Source organism: Mustela nigripes, chromosome 10, assembly GCF_022355385.1.
Source record: "Mustela nigripes isolate SB6536 chromosome 10, MUSNIG.SB6536, whole genome shotgun sequence".
NCBI classification, from domain to species: domain Eukaryota; kingdom Metazoa; phylum Chordata; class Mammalia; order Carnivora; family Mustelidae; genus Mustela; species Mustela nigripes.
The window spans coordinates 65,202,710-65,220,211 of NC_081566.1; the positions used below are offsets into that span (position 1 = coordinate 65,202,710).

A 17,502-nucleotide genomic window follows, 5' to 3' on the forward strand; every position below is an offset into this window, starting at 1 on the left:
TGTGGGGATGGTCTTTGAAGACGTCCCCACACGTGGTCTGCTTTGATCTTCGCAACAAGCTTATGGGAATGGGTATTAACCTCCTTTACCAAACAGTACACAGAGGGGCACATAGAGATGTCATGTGATCTGCCCAAGGTCCTTTAGCCAGAAAGTGCAAAAGTCAGATGGGCTGCTCTCTCCTTGGGAGCCCCGAGCCCAGGCCAGACAGCAGACTTTGTGGGCTAATGTGAGGGTGGAGAAGCCTCAGCCTTGGGTCTGCTCCCACCAGCCCCTCCTAGGCCTTTAGTCCACGATTTGAGTGAATTCCAAAGCCCAGCTGGCCTGGGGACAGGGGTGGGGTATTGGTGAGACCGCCGTCCGGTCACTGACCCTGTTCTACCCGCGCCCCCCAACCCGGAAACCCTGCCCGTGCTCCAGCTCCCCCAGCTCTCCGCGGACACTTTGGCTAGGTTCGGTCATAATGTCACTGTCCTGGGCTGGGGCGAGGGCTGACACACGGCAGGGGCGTGGTTAACACTTCCTAGATTAATCTGGATTTATGTGAACAGAAATTGCCTCCCCGGGTCCCCTCCGGCCCCTTTGGACGCTGCTGCCCTTTCCTCTGTGCTCTCCGCACCTTACCGGCCCCTCCACCGGGCAGAGGGTGCCCTCCTCCAGAGGGCCCGCCCCGCGGCTCCCACGCCAGTGATCTCTCAGCTTCCAGGATGCAGAATCCTCAAAGGTGTGTTTTGCGGATTCCGTCTGAGCGCGCCGGTAAGACGTGGGAACACGATCCGGCCCCTTACAAGGACCAGGAAAGGGACCGGCCGCGACCAGGAGGGCCCCTTCTTCCTCCTCGCGGTCCCGCCGCTCACCACCGGGGGGCGCCCTCTGCCCACTAAACGCCTCGTGACACCGAGGGCGGGAAGGGGCCCCCTTCCCTGGGAACTGGGGGAGCCTTGCCCTCCCCGAACAGTGGGTTTGTGAGCCTCAGGCCACAGGGAAGAGCGGCGGGAAGCACCGAGCGGAGCGGTGGGCGCGCACCGCCCCGCGCATCTCCCCGCGTCCCGGCGTCTGTGCACACGCCGCACCTCCGGACAGAACGTCCTTGCACTCTCTCCACGCGGGGTCCCCCCACCCCCGTCCTCTCTGCGATGCCGCCTTCTCCAGGGCGAGACGAACCGACGTCCCGTGAGAGGCCCATCATTGCTCCCGTTTTGTGGATGAGAAACCGAGTCCGAGGACTTCGTAAGCGGTACCTCTGCTGCGGGTGCTGAGGAACAGGGACCCGCCCCGCTGCCGACCCCCAACCCCCGCCATGCCCGCCCGCCCCCCCTAGGCGTCGGTCCCCGGCCCCCTCCACAGGCCCAGCTCTGGGCACGGCCTCCCCCGCAGGCAGCCTCTCGTGGGATCGGGTTCCCCGGGCAGGCGTCGTGCTCGCTCCAGCTCCCGCACAGCGCGGCGCACCGACGCGGGCCGCACCCGCTTCCTGAACTCCAGGGGTTAAGGCCCGGGTCCCGCCCCTTTTCCCGCCAGGCTGGCGGGAGTATGAATAGCCTCGTTCTCACTCCCGACGCTCAGTCGCTCCGCCGCTTCTCGCCCCGCCCCGTCATTGTCCCCGGAGGTCTCCTTTCCCCTCCCCGTGCGTCCTAAGAGCTGTGAGAGTTGCTGGCTTCTCCCGCTGCCCGGCGTCTCTCCGCCTTCGGTGGGTCAGGCTCACGAGCAAGATGGAGGGCTGCCTGGGGGAGGAATCTTTTCAGATGTGGGAGCTCAACCGGCGCCTGGAGGCCTACCTGGCGCGGGTGAAGGCCCTAGAGGAGCAGAATGAGCTGCTCGGCGCGGAGCTCGGAGGCCTCCGGGCACAGACCGGGGATGCCTCCTGGCGGGTCCGTGCCGACGACGAGCTGGCGGCCCTGCGGGCCCTCGTCGACCAGCGCTGGCGGGAGAAGCACGCGGCCGAGGTGGCGCGCGACAACCTGGCGGAAGAGGTGGCGGGCGTGGCAGGCCAGTGCCAGCAGCAGCGGCTGGCGCGGGAGCGGGCGGCGGCCGAGGCGGCCCACATCCGGCGTGCAGCCGAGGCCGAGAAGTGCGCCCAGACCCGGCTGAGCGCCCGGGCGGCGGAGCTGGAGCGCGAGCTGGAGGTGGTGTGCGCGGCGCACGAGGAGGAGCGCGCGGTCCTGAGCGCCCGGCCCCGCGCCCCCAGCCGGCCCGCCGCGCCCCGCGGGCCCCCCGCGCCCGCGCCGGAGCTGGAGGAGCTGGCGCGGCAGCTGGGCGACGCGTGGCGCGGGGCGGTGCGTGGCTACCAGGAGCGCGTGGCGCGCATGGAGACGTCGCTGGGCCAGGCCCGCGAGCGCTTGGGCCGCGCGGTGCAGGGCGCCCGCGAGGGTCGCCTGGAGCTGCAGCAGCTGCAGGCGGAGCGTGGCGGCCTCCGGGAGCGCAGGGCCGCGCTGGAGCAGAGGCTGGAGGGCCGCTGGCAGGAGCGGCTGCGTGCCACGGAGAAGTTCCAGGTGACAGGGGCAGGGCGGGGAGCCCTGCGGTCTCCGTGGGGCTCAGGGACCTGGGGAAGGCAGCGGGCTGCGGGATTGGTGGTGGCTGCCCAGTCAGGAGCCACTACTTAGAAAGCCCGTCCTGGTGCCAGGACGTCCCCCACTTTGTCTAGAGTAGGGTGGGGGGTTCAGAGTCGTGTCAAAGAGCACACCCCTGGCCTGCCAGGAGGGACAGGGGAGGGTCAGGCACAGGACGGTTGGTGGCAGTGGCCTCCTCACTGTCTGGCCATAACCACCCCCTCCAGCAACCCCCAGCAGCGCTTCTCCTGGGCTCTGGTGTTGCTCAGAAGATGCACAGGTCCCCACTCCCAGCCCCCATTGCTCCCCAGCGCTGAGTCTGCCCAGTTCCTAACTGCCCCCTCCCCCTGACGAGAGGGGTTCAGTGGCCCCCATGTGCGGCCCCAGTCCCACTCCCCTGTAACGTCTGCTCAGCTCCCCCCCAGCACATTCCAGAGCCCGGGACAGCTGCTCCCCGTGACGCGGCACAGATGGGACCAGCAGCTGAGAAAAGAGCCTCCCGCCTGGGCCAGACAGAGGTCTGGCCACCGCCACCTCCCACCTCTCCTCTCAGAGGAGAAAGATTCCAGAACATGTGGGAAGTGGAGGGGGTGGAGGCCTTGTGTGAGAACGGGAGACAGTGATCGGGACCGGGACTGCGGGCTCCAGGCCTCTTGATTAATCGTTTTTCCTTCTGCATCCACTTTTGTTCCCGTCTCCTCCCTGGAATCCGACTCTCCTCCTCCCTCCCCTCCCCCTTCCTGTGGGAGCTGCAGTCCCATTCACTCCCAGAGGGCCGGGAGGGGTCGCAGACCTCAGAAACCCCAGAGGGGGTGCCCTGGGCAGGACGTAGGGTTGTGGGGCGGGGGATCCACCAGGGGGCAGAGGGAGCTGCAGCCCAGGGGGCCCGCGGGTTCGTTAGGGGGGAAGCCTGCCCCTTCACGGGCTGTCCCCCCCTTGTTCTGCAGTCTGCTGTGGAGGCTCTGGAGCAGGAGAAGCTTGGCCTGCAGGGCCAGATCGCCCAGGTCCTGGAAGGTCGGCAGCAGCTGGCACAGCTCAAGATGTCCCTCAGCCTGGAGGTGGCTACCTACAGGTATGGGTTTCCGGGCCCGGCCAGGCGCACGGACGCGCACACCCCTTCCGAGGCCGGGTCACCACCAGCGGGGCCCAGAGCCATGGGTGGTGGGAACTGGGCTGCCGCCAGGAGCTGTGACTCCCGGCCAGCGTCCTACCCCACTAGGGCGTGTCCCACCAGAGCCCACCTGCTCCGGTGTGTGCTCAGGAACGAAAAAGTCTCCTGGGCCTAGGAGGTCCCCCAAGGGGGGGTGATGTTGCTGAGTGGGACGGCTTCAGGAGAGACCGCTGGACACACAGGCGTGGGGGGGTAGCTCTCCATCCAGACCCCGCCTAGGGGCTGAAAAGCCCAGTCTGCACGTGTGTGTGCGTGCGCACGTGTGTGTATGCTCACGCCAAGAGGATGATGTCCCCGGGGAACCCCACAAAGGATGAACTGCAGGTTGGGGCCGGGGGCACCCGACCTGGGCCTTGGTCTCCTTGTCTGGAGGTGGGGGAGGGGCTGGGTGACATCCAAGGCCTCTTCCATCCTGAATGTCAGGGGCCTGAATCCCCTTGAGCCCCAGCCCCCTGGCCCTGCCCAGCCCTGCCGCTGATCACATTTCCTGTTGGCTCCAGAAAGGCTGAGACCGAGAAAGTGCTGCCTCTCTCAAAGCCACAGTCTCTTCTGGGAAATTGGCCTGGGGAGTTGCGGGGGAAACCCTGGGATGGAACTTGAGGATGGGGCTTTGCCTTCGGGTGGGGCCAGAGCTAGACATGCAAGGGCAGTACCCCAAGAATTCACAGGCCACACAAGACAGGGACCCCGGGACAGGATCAGGAGGTCAGGGAAGGCAGGGTCCTGAGAAGGAAGGTCAGTGAGGGACCTGAGATGAAGAAGAGGAACCCGAGCTCAGAGAGTCGGAGCCCCGTGGGCAAGGACAGAGGTGAGATCACGGCAGACACTAAGCAGACTCAGAGTCCTTGAGAGGAGCAGGAAGTGGATGCTCGGCACCCCCCACCCCATCCCCGGACCCTCCTCATTCCCCGTGGGGCACCGAGGCAGGGTCATGGACACAAAGACTGCCACTGCCCCCCAAAGGCTTGGGATCCAGAGTACTTAGAGATCCCAGGATGAGGGCTTCGACCCCCAGTCAAACCACCCGGGGAAAGGGTCAGGCCCGGCTTAACCACTGGTTTTTGAGGCATGAAAAGGATTTGGAGAGAGAGCGCGGAATTCATTTGCTTTTGTCCGTGACCAGCTTTGGGGGCCCTGGGGGAGAAGGAGGGAGCCTATCCCATGGGAACAGCATGAGAATTCCCACTTCCCTGGGAAGCCCCCCACTCAGACCTTCCAGACTGAACTGTGGACAAAGGCGGTGATTAGCATGAGAATCGGCCCCACAGGGAGGATGAGATCACTGGCCTAGGGTTGGGGGTGGGGGCGGCTGTGTGGGTGTGTGCACACTGTGTGGACTGTGTGGGAATGTGCTGTGTGTGAGTCTGGCCGTGTGTCCCAAGCATGTGTGCGATGCTGTGGTTTCTGTCCATGGGACTCCCCGGGCTCAGCCAAGTGTGACCCCACGTGTGGCTTTTGTGCGGCAGTGGGAATGAAGAGGAAGCCCGCAGAGCCAGGGACACTGGCTCAGCCGAGTCCTCCCAGGCCGGCTTGCCAGAGGCCTGCGGACAGACGGGCAGACGGCTGACCCCGCATCTCCTCCCTCATCCCCAGGACCCTCCTAGAGGCTGAGAATTCCAGGCTGCAGACCCCTGGTGGTGTTTCCAAGGCTTCTCTCTGCTTCCAGGGTAAGAGGAGGGGTCAGGCCCTCCCCCACCCCACCCCACCCCACCCCCTTCTTTGCTCTTTAAGCCCCAGAGTAATTCCTATCCTGGGAGACCCAGTCTAGGTCTTGAGTCCTTGGCCTCCAGTACCAGTGAGTGGACTCTCAGCCGAGCCAGTGGAAGGTGGGGCAGGGCTCACGGGCACTCTTGCCAGAAGTGGTAGCTGCTTCGAAACTCCCCGCCAGTCCCTACTGACACTGTCTCTTCCCCTCTGCCTTTCCAGACCCTAAGCTGGAGCTGCATTTCCCTGGGACCCCAGAGGGCCGGCATCTGGGACCTTTGCTTTCTGCCCTGAGCCCTACTTCCCTCTCCTTGCCCTTGCCTGATACCCTTGAGACACCTGTGCCAGGCTTTCTGAAGAGCCGAGAATTCCTCCAGGCCCGTACCCCAACCCTGGCCAGCACCCCCATCCCACCCACACTTCCGGCTCCCTGCGCTGTTATAGATGCAGAGATCGGAGCCCAGGATGCCCCCCTCTCCCTGCTCCAGCCACAGATTGGGAGGGAGCAGGCCCCAGAGGCTATGCAGGCTCTGGCCATCCCTTCCAGCATTCTGCCAGGACCAGAGGAGCCTGGGGGTGAGCAACAAGAGGCCGGTACTGGCCAGTCTTCTGAGGATCACACCTCCTTGGCCCCAAGTCTCAGCCCAGACCCCTGTAGTTTAGAGGCCAAAGGGAGAGAACCCAGTGGGTCTAGAATGGTTAGCAGATTCCAGGACGAAGGTGAAGGGCAAATTTGGGGGCTGGCAGAGAAAGAAACTGCCATAGAGGTAAAAATGGTGAATAGTTTGCAGCAGGAAACACGGCAAGAAGATGGGGCTCTGAACATGAAGGAAATCCAAGACTCCCAGGGTCCTTTGGAAGAAGAAACTCTGAAGTCTGTGGAAGAGGAAATTCAAGAGTCGCTGATATCTCTGGAAAAACAGAGCCACGAGACACTGAGATCTCTAGAGGCGAATCCAGAATCTCTGAGATCTTTAGAAGAAGAGAGGTTAGACGCATCAAAAGATCTAGAAAAGGAGAATCAAGAGCTATTGACATCTTTAGAAGAGAAGGATGTAGAAGTACTGAGACCTCTAGAAAAAGAGACTCAAGGGCTACTTAAACCTGTAGGAAAAGAGGACCCACAGACATTGCAATCTGTAGAAAAGGAGAATGGAGAACTAATGGGGTCTCTTGAAGGTAATGGAGAGACATTTTTATATCCAGAAAAGGAAAATCATGTGTTAGAAAGGTGTCTAGAAGAGAACTTTGAGTCAATGAGAGATTCAGAAAAGGAGACTCAAGAGCCATTGAGATCTCTAGAAGATGAGAATCTAGAGAACTTGAGACTACTAGAAAAAGAAAACCAAGAGTCTCTCAACTCTCCAGAAGATGAGAAGCATAAGACCTTGAGACCTCCAGAAAAAGAGAACCAGGAACCAGTGAGGTGTCTAGAAAAAGACGACCAGGGGACATTGAGACCTCTAGAAAAAGAGAACCAGGAGTCCTTGAGGTCTCTAGAAGAAGAGGACCAGGAATCAGTGAGACCTCTAGAAGAAGAATACCAGGAGCCAGAGAGGTCTGTAGGAGATGAGAACCAGGAGACATTGGGATCTCTAGAAAAAGAGAAACAGAGGTCCTTGGGGTCTCTAGAAGAAGAGGACCAGAAGATAGTGATACCTGTAGAAGAGAACCAGGAGGCAGTGAGGTCTCTAGAAGAAGACCAGGAGACACTGAATCCCCTAGAAGAAGAATACCAGGAGCCAGTGAAGTCTGTAGAAGATGAGAACCAGGAGACATTGGGATCTCTAGAAAAAGAGACCCAGAGGTCCTTGAGGTCTCTAGAAGAGGACCGAGAGACAATGAGACCTCTAGAAAATGAACACCAGGAACCAATGGTGTCTCTAGTAGAAGAAGACCAGGCAATACTGAGACTTTTAGAAAAAGAGAACCACGAGTCAATGAAGTCTCTAGAAGACGAGAACCAGGAGACCTTGGGATCCCTGGAAAAAGAGAATCAGAGGTCCTTGGGGTATCTAGAAGAAGAAGGCCAGGAGACAGTGAGTCCTCTAGAAAAAGAAAACCAGGAGCCAGTGGAGTGCCTAGAAGAAGAAGGCCAGGAGACTTTGAGATCTCTAGAAAAAGAGAATCAGGATCCAGTGGGGTGTCTAGTAGAAGAAGACCAGGCAACATTAAGATCTCTAGAAAAGGTGAAACCAGAGCCACCAATGTCTCTCGGAAAAGACCAGGAGATATTTAGATCTCTTGAAAATGAGAATCAACAGTTATTATGGTTCCTAAAAGAAGAGAGCAGCAAGGCAAGGAGATCTTCAGAGTCAGAGAATCTAGAACCACCAAAGTCTGCAGGAAGCGATTTGGGAATATTGAAATCTCTAGAAACTCAAGAGCCACTGTGGTCTCCAGAAGAAATGAGTCAGAAGACAACAAAACCTCTAGACAAGGAAATTCAAGAACCACTGGAGTCTGTGGAAGACAGCCAGGAGATGCCAAGGCCTCTAGAAAAGGAGGCTCGAGAATCACTGGGCCGTGTGGGTGAGTGGAACCTAGAGAATCAGGGGCCTCCAGAAGAGCTGGGTCAGGAAAGCCAAAGGTCCCCGACTGAGGAAGAGACACCCGCACAGACGGGGGACCTGGAGCCGCCGAGGTCTCTGAAAGAGGCAGGACGGCAGTCGCCAGCGTGTGCCCACCAGCAGGGGCGGGAAGACACGCTGGGATGTGGAGAACAGGATCAGGATTCGCCCCCTGGCAGGGCGGCGGCGGGCCAGGAAGCTGAGGCAAAGCCCATCATCGTGAGGGAGTCCGGTGGCTTCGCGGGGAAGGAGGAGCCTGAGGGGTGCGGACAACTGTGGCTGGCGGCTGCAGGGGAGGCCTGGAGTGCTGGCGAGGGGCATCCGGGGAGCCCGGAGCCCCGAGAGCAGAGAGCGCCAGTTGAGGGAGCCAGCGGGGAGGGAGGCATTGAGGGCTTCCGGGACCCCGAAGGGCCACCAGAGCGAGTCCGGGCGCCAGGCATCCAACCTGCCCAGGAAGTATCTGAGGCGAGAGAGCTGGTGTTGGAAGGTGGACAGGAGTCCCCCGGGGGGGACCAGGCCTCCCCAGAGGTCACTTTGGGGTTAGGGACAGCTGTGGGCGAGTCTGCCGCGGGAAGCTGGCAGGGACCAGAGCGGGAGGTGGGGGGGCCGGAGGACCCAGGCTGCCCGGCCAGAGAGGAGGGGACGACACCACCCACAGGCAAGGAAGGTTTGGAGGGAGAGAGGAGGCAGGGCTCAGAAGGGTCCAGAGAGGACCCAGAGGAGGCAGATGCTCTGGACCCAGAGCTTTCCACCCTGTCCAGGAGGAGCATGGACCCCCTGGAACCTTCCAGAGGCTGGGAGGAGGCAGAGCTGGAGGCCCCCTGGGGAGCAGAGTCTGGGCTCCCCGCCGAGACCGAGGGCCCCTCTCCCGGGGGAAGCAGTAGGGGTGCCCCTTGGCCTGGGCCACTGGCGTTGGAGGAAGCAGGAGAGGCAGAGCTAGTGCTGGGGCCCACTGAGCCCCGGGCACCCACCCCGGTCCCTGGAGATGCCCCTGGGCTCCAGCTCCTGGCTGAGGGGAGCCGGGAGGCTGGCTGGGGGCTGGAGGGCAGAGCGGAGGCCCTGGCAGGGCTGGAGGGGGAGCAGGAGGGCTTGGGTTCTGAGGGCGGCGCTGAGGACCTCCGGGAGGGCGAGAACAGGGAAGACAGTGAGGCTGACGAGCTTGGGGAGACCCTCCCGGACCCCACTCCGCTGGGCCTCTATCTCCAGCCCCGGGCCTCCCCCAGGTGGGATCCGGTCGGAGAGCCGAGGCCCTCCCCGCAAGGGGAGGCCAGAAAGGAAGGCTGGAGCCCTCCCGTCCCGACCTCTGAGGGCTGTGGGGCCCAGCGAGGGGGTGGGGAGGACCAGGACGAGGAGGAGGAATGCGGGCAGGACTCTGACTTGTCGGAGGAGTTTGAGGACCTGGAGGCTGAGGCTTCTCGCCTTCCCGGGGTCCCCAGGGAGGCTGTGGAACCTCTGGGCCGAGCCCCTGAGCCTGCAGCCTGGGCCGGGGAGGGCGAGTCGGACGGGTTTGCGGATGAGGAAGAGAGTGGGGAGGAGGGAGAGGAAGACAAGGAGGAAGAGGATGGGGGGCAGCCAGGGGCCGGCCCGCGGGGCCCAGGGTCCTCTGTCCGTCCCCTCCCGGCCCTGAATGGCCCTCCGAGAGGGACCTTCCCGGGGTTTGAGGCCACAGATGGCACCGTCGCCTGGGTTGACGGCCCGAGGGACGCGGCCGCTGGTGTCCGGAGAACCGCCCTGGAGACTGAGTCCCAGGACAGCTCGGAGCCCTCAGGCTCGGATGGGGAGTCTGGCCCCATTTCCTTGGAGAGGGAGGACCAGGTCCCCGACCCTCTGGGAACACTCGGTGGGGTGGGGAACAGCCTGGGTGTCCCTGGCCAGGGCCCCAGCCTGAAGGAGGAGTTGGAGCGTGTGAGTGGGGGGGCGGTGAACGGGCTGCAGCAGTCTGACAGAGGAGAGCAGGGGACACTGGGGGGCCCCGAGGGGGACCCAGGCAGCCCCTTGGAGGAGGAGGACAATGAGGGGGGTGCCCTGAAGTCCCCTTGGGCAGGACCTCCTCTTCACCTGGGCGTGGGCCAGTTCCTGAAGTTCACGCCAAGGGATGATGTCGGCTCCTGGTCCTCAGGGGAGGACTAGAGAGCAGCTCGCTCGCTGAGGACTCGGGGTGTGTGTGCGTGTTGGGGGGTCCCTATGTCCCCTCCCTGCTCAGAGGCAGAACTCCTTAAGTTATGATCCCTCGACCCGTGGCCTCTGTCCCAGAGGCCTGACCGGCCAGGGTGAAGCAGGGGTGAGTCCCGAGAACAGAGGCTCCGGAATGCACCCCAGCCCGCAGACCCTGCTGTCCCAGGAGGCTGCAGCCGGCCGAACCACCGTAGGACTAGGCCCCTTTCCTGCCACACCCCTTCTCCCCTCCTGTCCTCTGGGAAGGGCTCCCCCCAGGGCAGGGGGCTATGGTGGTCCTCACCGCAGGGCTCCCCTGCCCTGTCCCTCCTCGCTGCACCCTTGCAGGGGGTCTGGCCACCGGGGGAGGGGGTGCTCCCAGGCCCTGACCGCCCCCACCCCATGTTCCTGCCGTGTTGAGTCTGGCTCATCCCTGCCTGAATAAAGCAATCTTTGGTCTTTGACATCTGGACTCTAACATCTGGACTCTTCCTTCCCTGGGGTGGGGGGGTGGTCCTCGGGGCCCGGTGGAGTAGAGATGGGGTGACTGGGGACGAAGCTAGTGCTGGGGAGGGGCTGCCTCTGCGGAGAGAAGGAACGGGAAGGCCTCCCGGGGCCCAGGGTGGGGGGCGGGTGGCCGTCCAGGTGACCCTGTGCTGGCAGAAGCCAGGGCCATCATCATCTCTGCCCACAGCACTGATGACAGGGATTAGGCTGGGGGCCGCCCCACCATCGGCTTTCTCCCTGCCTCCCCCGGCCCCTCAGTGCCGCCAGGATAATGAACCCCTTGCCTCCAAACCCTAACAGTCGTCTGGCCTGCGATGCCGACTCCACAGGGCTGGGTCAGAGCGGGAGGAGGGCGGCTGTGTGGCCCCTGCTCAGTGTTTGACCTCTCTGGACCTCAGACTCAGCCGCAGTGAGAGGCGCTGGGCTGGGTGGCAGGGAAGGGGTGTGGGGAGACCCTCGGGGGCAGGAAGAACCAGAGGAGGCGAGGTTCGGCCTGGGGTACCCCCTCTCCTTGCCGCTGCTCCTCCCCGCCCCCTCCTCTCTTCCCAGAACGGCTCTGGGTCCGTGAGGGCCGGGAGAGGCCAAGGGTTCCCGGGTTAGATGGGGCCCTAGGCCTTGAAGTCAAGATACACAGAGAGAAACCGCTGGGGCTCTGGCTCACGGGGGCTCTGGCTCACGGGGGCTCTGGCTCTCGGCCCCTCTAAGCCTCTGGCTGGGGGTGGGGTTAAGGACCCGAGAAAGAAACTTCCCACACTGGGAGGCTGGCCCAGGTCTGGGAGCTCTTCCTCTCCCCAGGCGCAAGGCTGAGGGCCGGAGGACAATGAGAGGACGAGACCCAGGCCCGCTGGCTCCCACTCAGGTTCTCTGGCCAAAGAGGGGTGGGCAGACGGACAGGAGGCCCCGATAGACTCCCGCTGTGCCCCTCTCCACGCGGGAGTCTCTGTCTTGGGACCCAGGCCCTCATGTCACATACACCCTGCCCTTGGGTGCAGGAGCCACTCCGTCCCCACCCTTCTGGCAGCCCAAGGTCCTGAGCTCCTTCCTGTACCCAGTGCTGACAAGGCCGGTCTGATCCCGCCAGCCCGCGGGGCCCGGGGGCCAGCACTCGGCGTCCAGGCAAGTAGGGCCACCCGCTGCCCCTGTCATGGGACAGAGGAGCCCTATGCTTGATCTCCCCAGGCCCTCGGGCACTGCCGCCTGGGCCAGGGGCCAAGGACAAGAGGCCAGGCCAAGCCGTCCTTCCCTGTCCCCGGGTGTCCCTCCTGCCCCCGACACTGGGATTCTTGATCCCCTACAGGGTCACCCCCACAATCCTGAACAGGGGAAGGATGCAAGTGAGACAGAAGTCAGGGCTTCCGGAAAGGGGGTGGGAGGCGTGTTCTCTTTGGAAATGGCCGTCTGTCGGTGCAATACGAGAAATGAAGGTTGGACAGTAACAGGGTCATTCCGGGAGCTTGTAAGAGTGAGTGTCGCTTTTCAGGAGACTCTGCTGAGCACCTGCTACGTTCTGTCACTGTACAGACTCCGAGAATCCGGGGTTCCTCGCTCCCTTCTTCTTTTTTTTTTTTTTTAAGAGACTTTATTTATTTATTTGACAGAGAGAGAGAGAGAGAGAGATCGCAAGTAGGCAGAGAGGCAGGCAGAGAGAGAGGGGAAAGAGGCTCCCCGCTGCGGGGCTCGATCCCAGGACCCTGAGATCACGACCTGAGCCAAAAGCAGAGGCTCTAACCCACCGAGCCACCCAGGTGCCCCGAAGAAGGGCTTCTGAAGTCACATTCGAAGACAGAGCCGAGGAGGAGGTTATGGAAGCATAAAAGGAGGGACCTTGCCTGATCTGGGCTGGGGGGGGGGGGGAGGGGGGGGGAAAGGGTCCTTGCCCCTGTAAAATCCCGGGGCCAAACCGGAGGGCCGGGGGGGTTGTGGAGCCGAAGGAAGGCACGTGTGACCAGAGGTGGAGGATGACGGGGGAGAAGGTTCACAGGGAGACTAAGGAGAGTCTGAGTCTCTGGGCTGAGGCCTTGTCTGGTGGCCAGGAAGTGTGCCCGTCTTCTTGGGGGAATGAAGAGCCAATGCTGGGCTTGAAGGATGCAGCACGACCAGATTTGTGTTTTCAATGTGACCTCTGTCGGCTGGGCCAGGATAAGCGTCGGGGTGGCTACTGCAATGGTCTGGGCAGGGGCGCTGGCAGGAGGGGGCATGAAGAGGACAGAAGTCAGAGACGCAGGATCTCAGCTCTTGGTGGCCTGCCGTGGGGGATGGAGGAGCGTGTGGCAGCCGAGGTTCCCAGGTTTTCACTGGGGCAACAGGAAGGGGGTTCCCATCTTCTGAGCTGGAGAATCTGGAGGGGCTGCCTTGGGGTTCGGAAGAGAGGGCCAGGGTGGGGACAAGAGCAGGAGGGTGGGTGGCCTGGGGTCACCCAGAGAGCCCAGGAGAGAGCTCCAGGCCAGGGAATGGGAGGACCCGGGCCCTCGCACCTCAGCGGACCCTGTCCTCTTGGAAAGTTCCAGAGGAGCGCGGACTTTGTCCAGCCCAGGGTCTCTGCGGGCCCCCAGGGTGCTCAGCAAACAGGTACAGAATGAATGAACAGAGGAATGAATGAGGGAAGGAACCGCGATGAGGTCAGACAACAGGAAGCGTTAGGGAGGGTGGGTCCCCGGAGGAGCAGGCGGCACCGTCCCTCCAGCACCACCCCCCACCGGGAGGACGAGCGCGGGGTTATTCTGGGGCCTCTGCCGCCACCGCCGTAAATACAGCCTCGGAGGGGCGGGGGCGGGGTGGGGGGCCGGAGGTGGCTGCCTCCGTTTGTTTGGGGCACTTCCTTATAAGGCCGTCCAGCCTGAGGCCCCAGAGGGTGAGGTCAGGGGCTGAGCTCTCCACTCAGCCAGCCCAATGCTGTTCTTGCCGCTGCCGCCGCGGGCCACCGGGGTGCCACCCGCCGGGTCTCCGAGGGAATCAAAGGCCTGGGCTTTGGGCTCCGGCCAAGGGAGCTCCCAGTGGGGCCTCTTAAAGGGGCCGTCCGCCTTCCTGCCTGCTTTGTGTGCCGAGTGCACACTGGGGAGGGTGTCCGTGCAGGGTCCTCTGGGGAGGTGGGGCTGGGGCCCCGCTGTTCCCCTCAGAACCCCTTGGCTGGAGGCTCCACTTGGCTGTGGCTCCCTGTGGTCTAACCTTACACCTCCCGCTGCACCCTGCCCCCTCCTGGCCTCTTCCATCACTCAGAGGTCCTTCATTGCTTCCGAAGGCGCGGGCGCCTCAGCGCCCCACGGCCCTCCCCCAGCCCCTCCTGGGAGACCAGCTGCTGCCACTTGACCCTGTGGTGTCTCAGCTGCCGTGTCTGTAATGCCATCCTCGCAGGGAAGGAGGAATGTGGTTTAATTTCAGCTGGAATGCGCCCTCTGGGCTGCCCACCGCGAGGGGAGGGGACGGAGACCAAGCCTGCACGAGCCCAGGAAACTCAACTGGACTCTGGGCTTGGGGACAGGCCTCCGGGTCCCCTGAGCCCTGCCCCCACCCTGCAGCAGAGGCCCTGCTCCAGGACGGGCCCCACAGAGGGATGGGTTTCCCAGAGAGCTGGGGAAAAGGAGGCTTCTTGGATAAAGAAAGGAGCAGGTGCTGGTTCCGCGTCCGAGGGCCCAGCCTAGACAGAAGAGAGTCCCACGGGGCTGAGCGGGGAAGGGACTGAATGAAGGAGGCGGGGACAGAAGAGCCTCAGGTGAGCTCCCCCCCCCCCCCCCCCCCGCCCGGCGCACCCCGAGTCTGCAGCCGAGGACAGGGCGCTGTTTCCTCTCTCATCCACTTCTGTGTCTCTGTCCCTGCTGGGGCCCCTCCCTACCGCGGTCCAGCCTAGCACCCCAAACCCGGATCACACTTGTCTCTTCTCCAAACTCAGGAGCGCTTGGCTCTGGCCCCTTTATCCCAGGGTCCCCAGGGTGGTCGGCCCACCTGTAACCAGACAACAGGAGGGGACCTAGAGCCCAGAGAAGACCTGCAGCCTCTCCGGCAGCCGCCAGCCCTCCTCCTCCAGCCCCGCGCACCCTGCCCTCCCCCATGACTCAGCTGCAGCTCCAGAAATAAACCCAGGCAGCTGCCAGGGGGCCACCGTCGAGGAACCAGCCCCCGGCAGCTGTGGGCTCAGCTGCTGACGAGCCAGGGCCCCAGGGTCCCGGGAAAGGGTGGCTGGAGGCCTCAGGGCTGGGGAGACAGCTCACCAGCTCGGCCCCTCCCGGGCCCTTGGTCAGCCAAGCTCACCACTCACAAGCCCACTCTCCCTCCCCAACTCTCTCTGTGGTCTGCTACCTGCTTTTCTCCCTGTCCCCGGTTCCTGGTTCCTTACGGGCTCCCCAGTCTGTGGGTCTCTCCTGGGCTCCTTCCTTTTCTATTCAGCTCACTCACGTGTCACAGAGAACTTCAGTTCACTTTGATGGGGAAACTGAGGCACAAAGAGACATCCCCTGCCAATGCTCCTAAGAGCCCCTAGACACCTCTTGGGGTCCCCAGAACACAGGTTAGGGGGCTGTGGGCGGCTCCCCTTAATGCCCCAGTCCCCAGGGGTCAGCAGCCCTGCCTGGCTACCAAGCTCCGAGGACTCAGGGAGAAGAGCAGGGAGACCGCAGGCCCCCACTCGGAGGATTAGTCAGTCCTTCCGTGGTGTCCTCACGTGCTTCCTCCTTCTCCCTCTTTTCTCATCTCCCCCTTCCCCCCTTCCTTGGGCTCTGCCCCTGAGACCCTCAGTTCATCCTTCCCAGGAGGAAGCTCTGCTTTGCGGCCAGCGGGACGGACAGAGCGGACAGGTCATCTCAGGAAGGCCCGAGCCGTCCGGGGGAGGCAGACAGAGCGAGGAGACCGGGGTCCCCACTTGGGCTGGGGATCTGACTGCAGCCCCCAGGGTGAGCCCGCCCGCCCCCAGGGGACTGACAGGCTGAGCATTTTTGGAAGTCTTCGGGCAGCCTGGACAATGGGGCCCTTTCTCTCCCAGCGCAGGAGACCGTCCCACAGACAGGGCTGAGGCGGGGACAAAGGCCCCAGTGAGGTCAGGGCAGCGTGTGGGAGTTAGGGGCGGGGTGGGGTGGGGGCCCTCGGGGGACGGATGGGAGGTAGGGTGGTGGTTAGAGCTGTCTGGGGGAGTGCTGGGGACCATGGTAGCTGGAGGGCATCCGGAGGGCCCCTCTGCCCAGCCCCTAAAGCCAGGCCCCCTTCTCTCCTATATCCATTCACTCTGACCTCACCCCAAGAGAACAGGCAGCCCTGAGGGGTCCCCATGTTAGACTCGAAGAAAAGGCCAAGAATGTAAGCCTGCCTGGTGGGGGGCTCGGCAGGGGTGACCTGGTCAGACCCAGGTGGGCTCCTGCTCCAGGCTCTTCTGGGAGGGGCAGGGTGGGGCTCCCCATGAGCAGGAGGTGCTGATGCCCCTGCCCCGCCGTCTCGCGAACACGCACACACGTGAGCACACGTGCGCACACACACACACCCGGGCTCATGCATGCACATATGCGCAGGTCAGGGCTGGACTCAGTTCACAGTGCTGAGTCATCCCTGGACCAGCTCCCCCCTCCTCCAGGAAGCCCAACAAAGCCAGGAGAAGGCTTAGGCTTCCGTTTCCGGTGGACTTGCTCCAGTGGCGGCAGGTGCCGGGGCCGGGAGGGAGATGACTCCAGTGGCCGCCCTGTGTGAACCTCGGCAGATCTCCTCATGTACACAGCACACGGAGGACCCTGCTTCGGCTGTGGGGGACACTCAGGGAGGAAGTGTTGGTGGCCCGCCGGGACACCGAAGCCCCCTCCAGCTCCCACCCAGGAGCCCTCTGGGGGGTCCACCCTGCCGTCTCAAGTCCCGTGGGATCTGCTTTGCCGAGAGCCCAGGGACAGACACTGCCCCCTCCTCTGCCTTCTCACCTTCAGGCCCAGGCTTCCAGGGCCACCTTGGTGTTGACCCACTCATCAGTCCAGCTAAATGCCTGACATCCCTAACAAGGCCCTGAGGAGGCAACCCCGGGGGGGGGGGTGTAGTACAGAATAAAGTGGGGGTCTACTCTGGCCCCAGGATCATCTTCCTCCCTGTGGCTCCTGCAGAAACAGCCCCATCCCCTAGCCGTGGCCGGCTGGGTTGTGTGGGGGGGGCGGGTGAGCCCTGCTGGGGAGAGGAAGGCGGGGGTAGGTAGGCTGGGGTAGGTGCGCCCGGGAAGCCATGCTGGCACCCAGCCCCAGCCGGTGTGGGGTCTCGGTAAAGAGTGGAGAGGGCCAGGAGCTGGTGGCACCTGTCCGGGGTGCCTCGCTGTCTCGGGTTTTTCGCGATGGCTCCCCGCCGTCTGGCTCCTCTGAGTCTCACCAGGTTTTCCCGACTTGCAGGAGAAGGAATCAGAGTTGCCCAGGGGGGCACGACGGGGGGCAGCCCCAGAGCGCGCGCGCGTGTGACCGCGTGTGCACGCGTGTGACCGCGTGCGTGTCTTTGCGCGTGTGACCGCGCGTGTGACCGCGCGTGACCGCGTGTGACCGCGTGCGTGTCTTTGCGCGTGTGACCGCGTGTGACCGCGTGTGACCGCGTGCGGGGAGCGCCCGCCGCCGCAGGGGTCCGCCCCGGCCACGGCGCGGCAGGGCCCAAGGCCGTGCCCGCGCGGAGGTACACGCGCGCGCACACGTCCTCCCCTCCCCACTTCCGACGCTGACCTCACCACCCCAGCCGCCGCTGACTCACAGCCCGCGCCGTCGGCGCGCCCAGGCCGGAAGTCACCCTCCGCCCCTCCGTCCGCTCCCCCCTTCCCGACCCGCGCGGCTCGCAACGAGGGGTCGCGGCGCCCCCTGGCGGCCTCCCGGGACCCCTGCGGCTCCTCCCGCCCGGCCGCACCCACGCAGGCGCA

The 17,502-nt window shown here is 63.6% G+C and overlaps 1 protein-coding gene and 1 long non-coding RNA gene across 2 annotated transcripts; both read left to right on the forward strand.

The window, feature by feature from the left end:
• Positions 1–945: 945 nt before the first annotated feature.
• NES (nestin) lies at positions 946–10,609 on the forward strand. The gene is made up of 4 exons (XM_059413641.1): positions 946–2,489; positions 3,494–3,618; positions 5,311–5,384; positions 5,644–10,609. Exons 1-4 carry the CDS (start codon positions 1,710–1,712, stop codon positions 10,119–10,121), a joined length of 5,457 nt encoding a protein of 1,818 aa, XP_059269624.1. The 5' UTR covers positions 946–1,709; the 3' UTR covers positions 10,122–10,609.
• A 3,347-nt stretch (positions 10,610–13,956) lies between these two features.
• On the forward strand, positions 13,957–17,169 carry LOC132026270 (uncharacterized). The gene is made up of 3 exons (XR_009406842.1): positions 13,957–14,361; positions 15,395–15,535; positions 16,207–17,169. It is a non-coding gene; the product is annotated as an uncharacterized LOC132026270 (long non-coding RNA).
• The last annotated feature ends 333 nt before the right edge of the window (positions 17,170–17,502 follow it).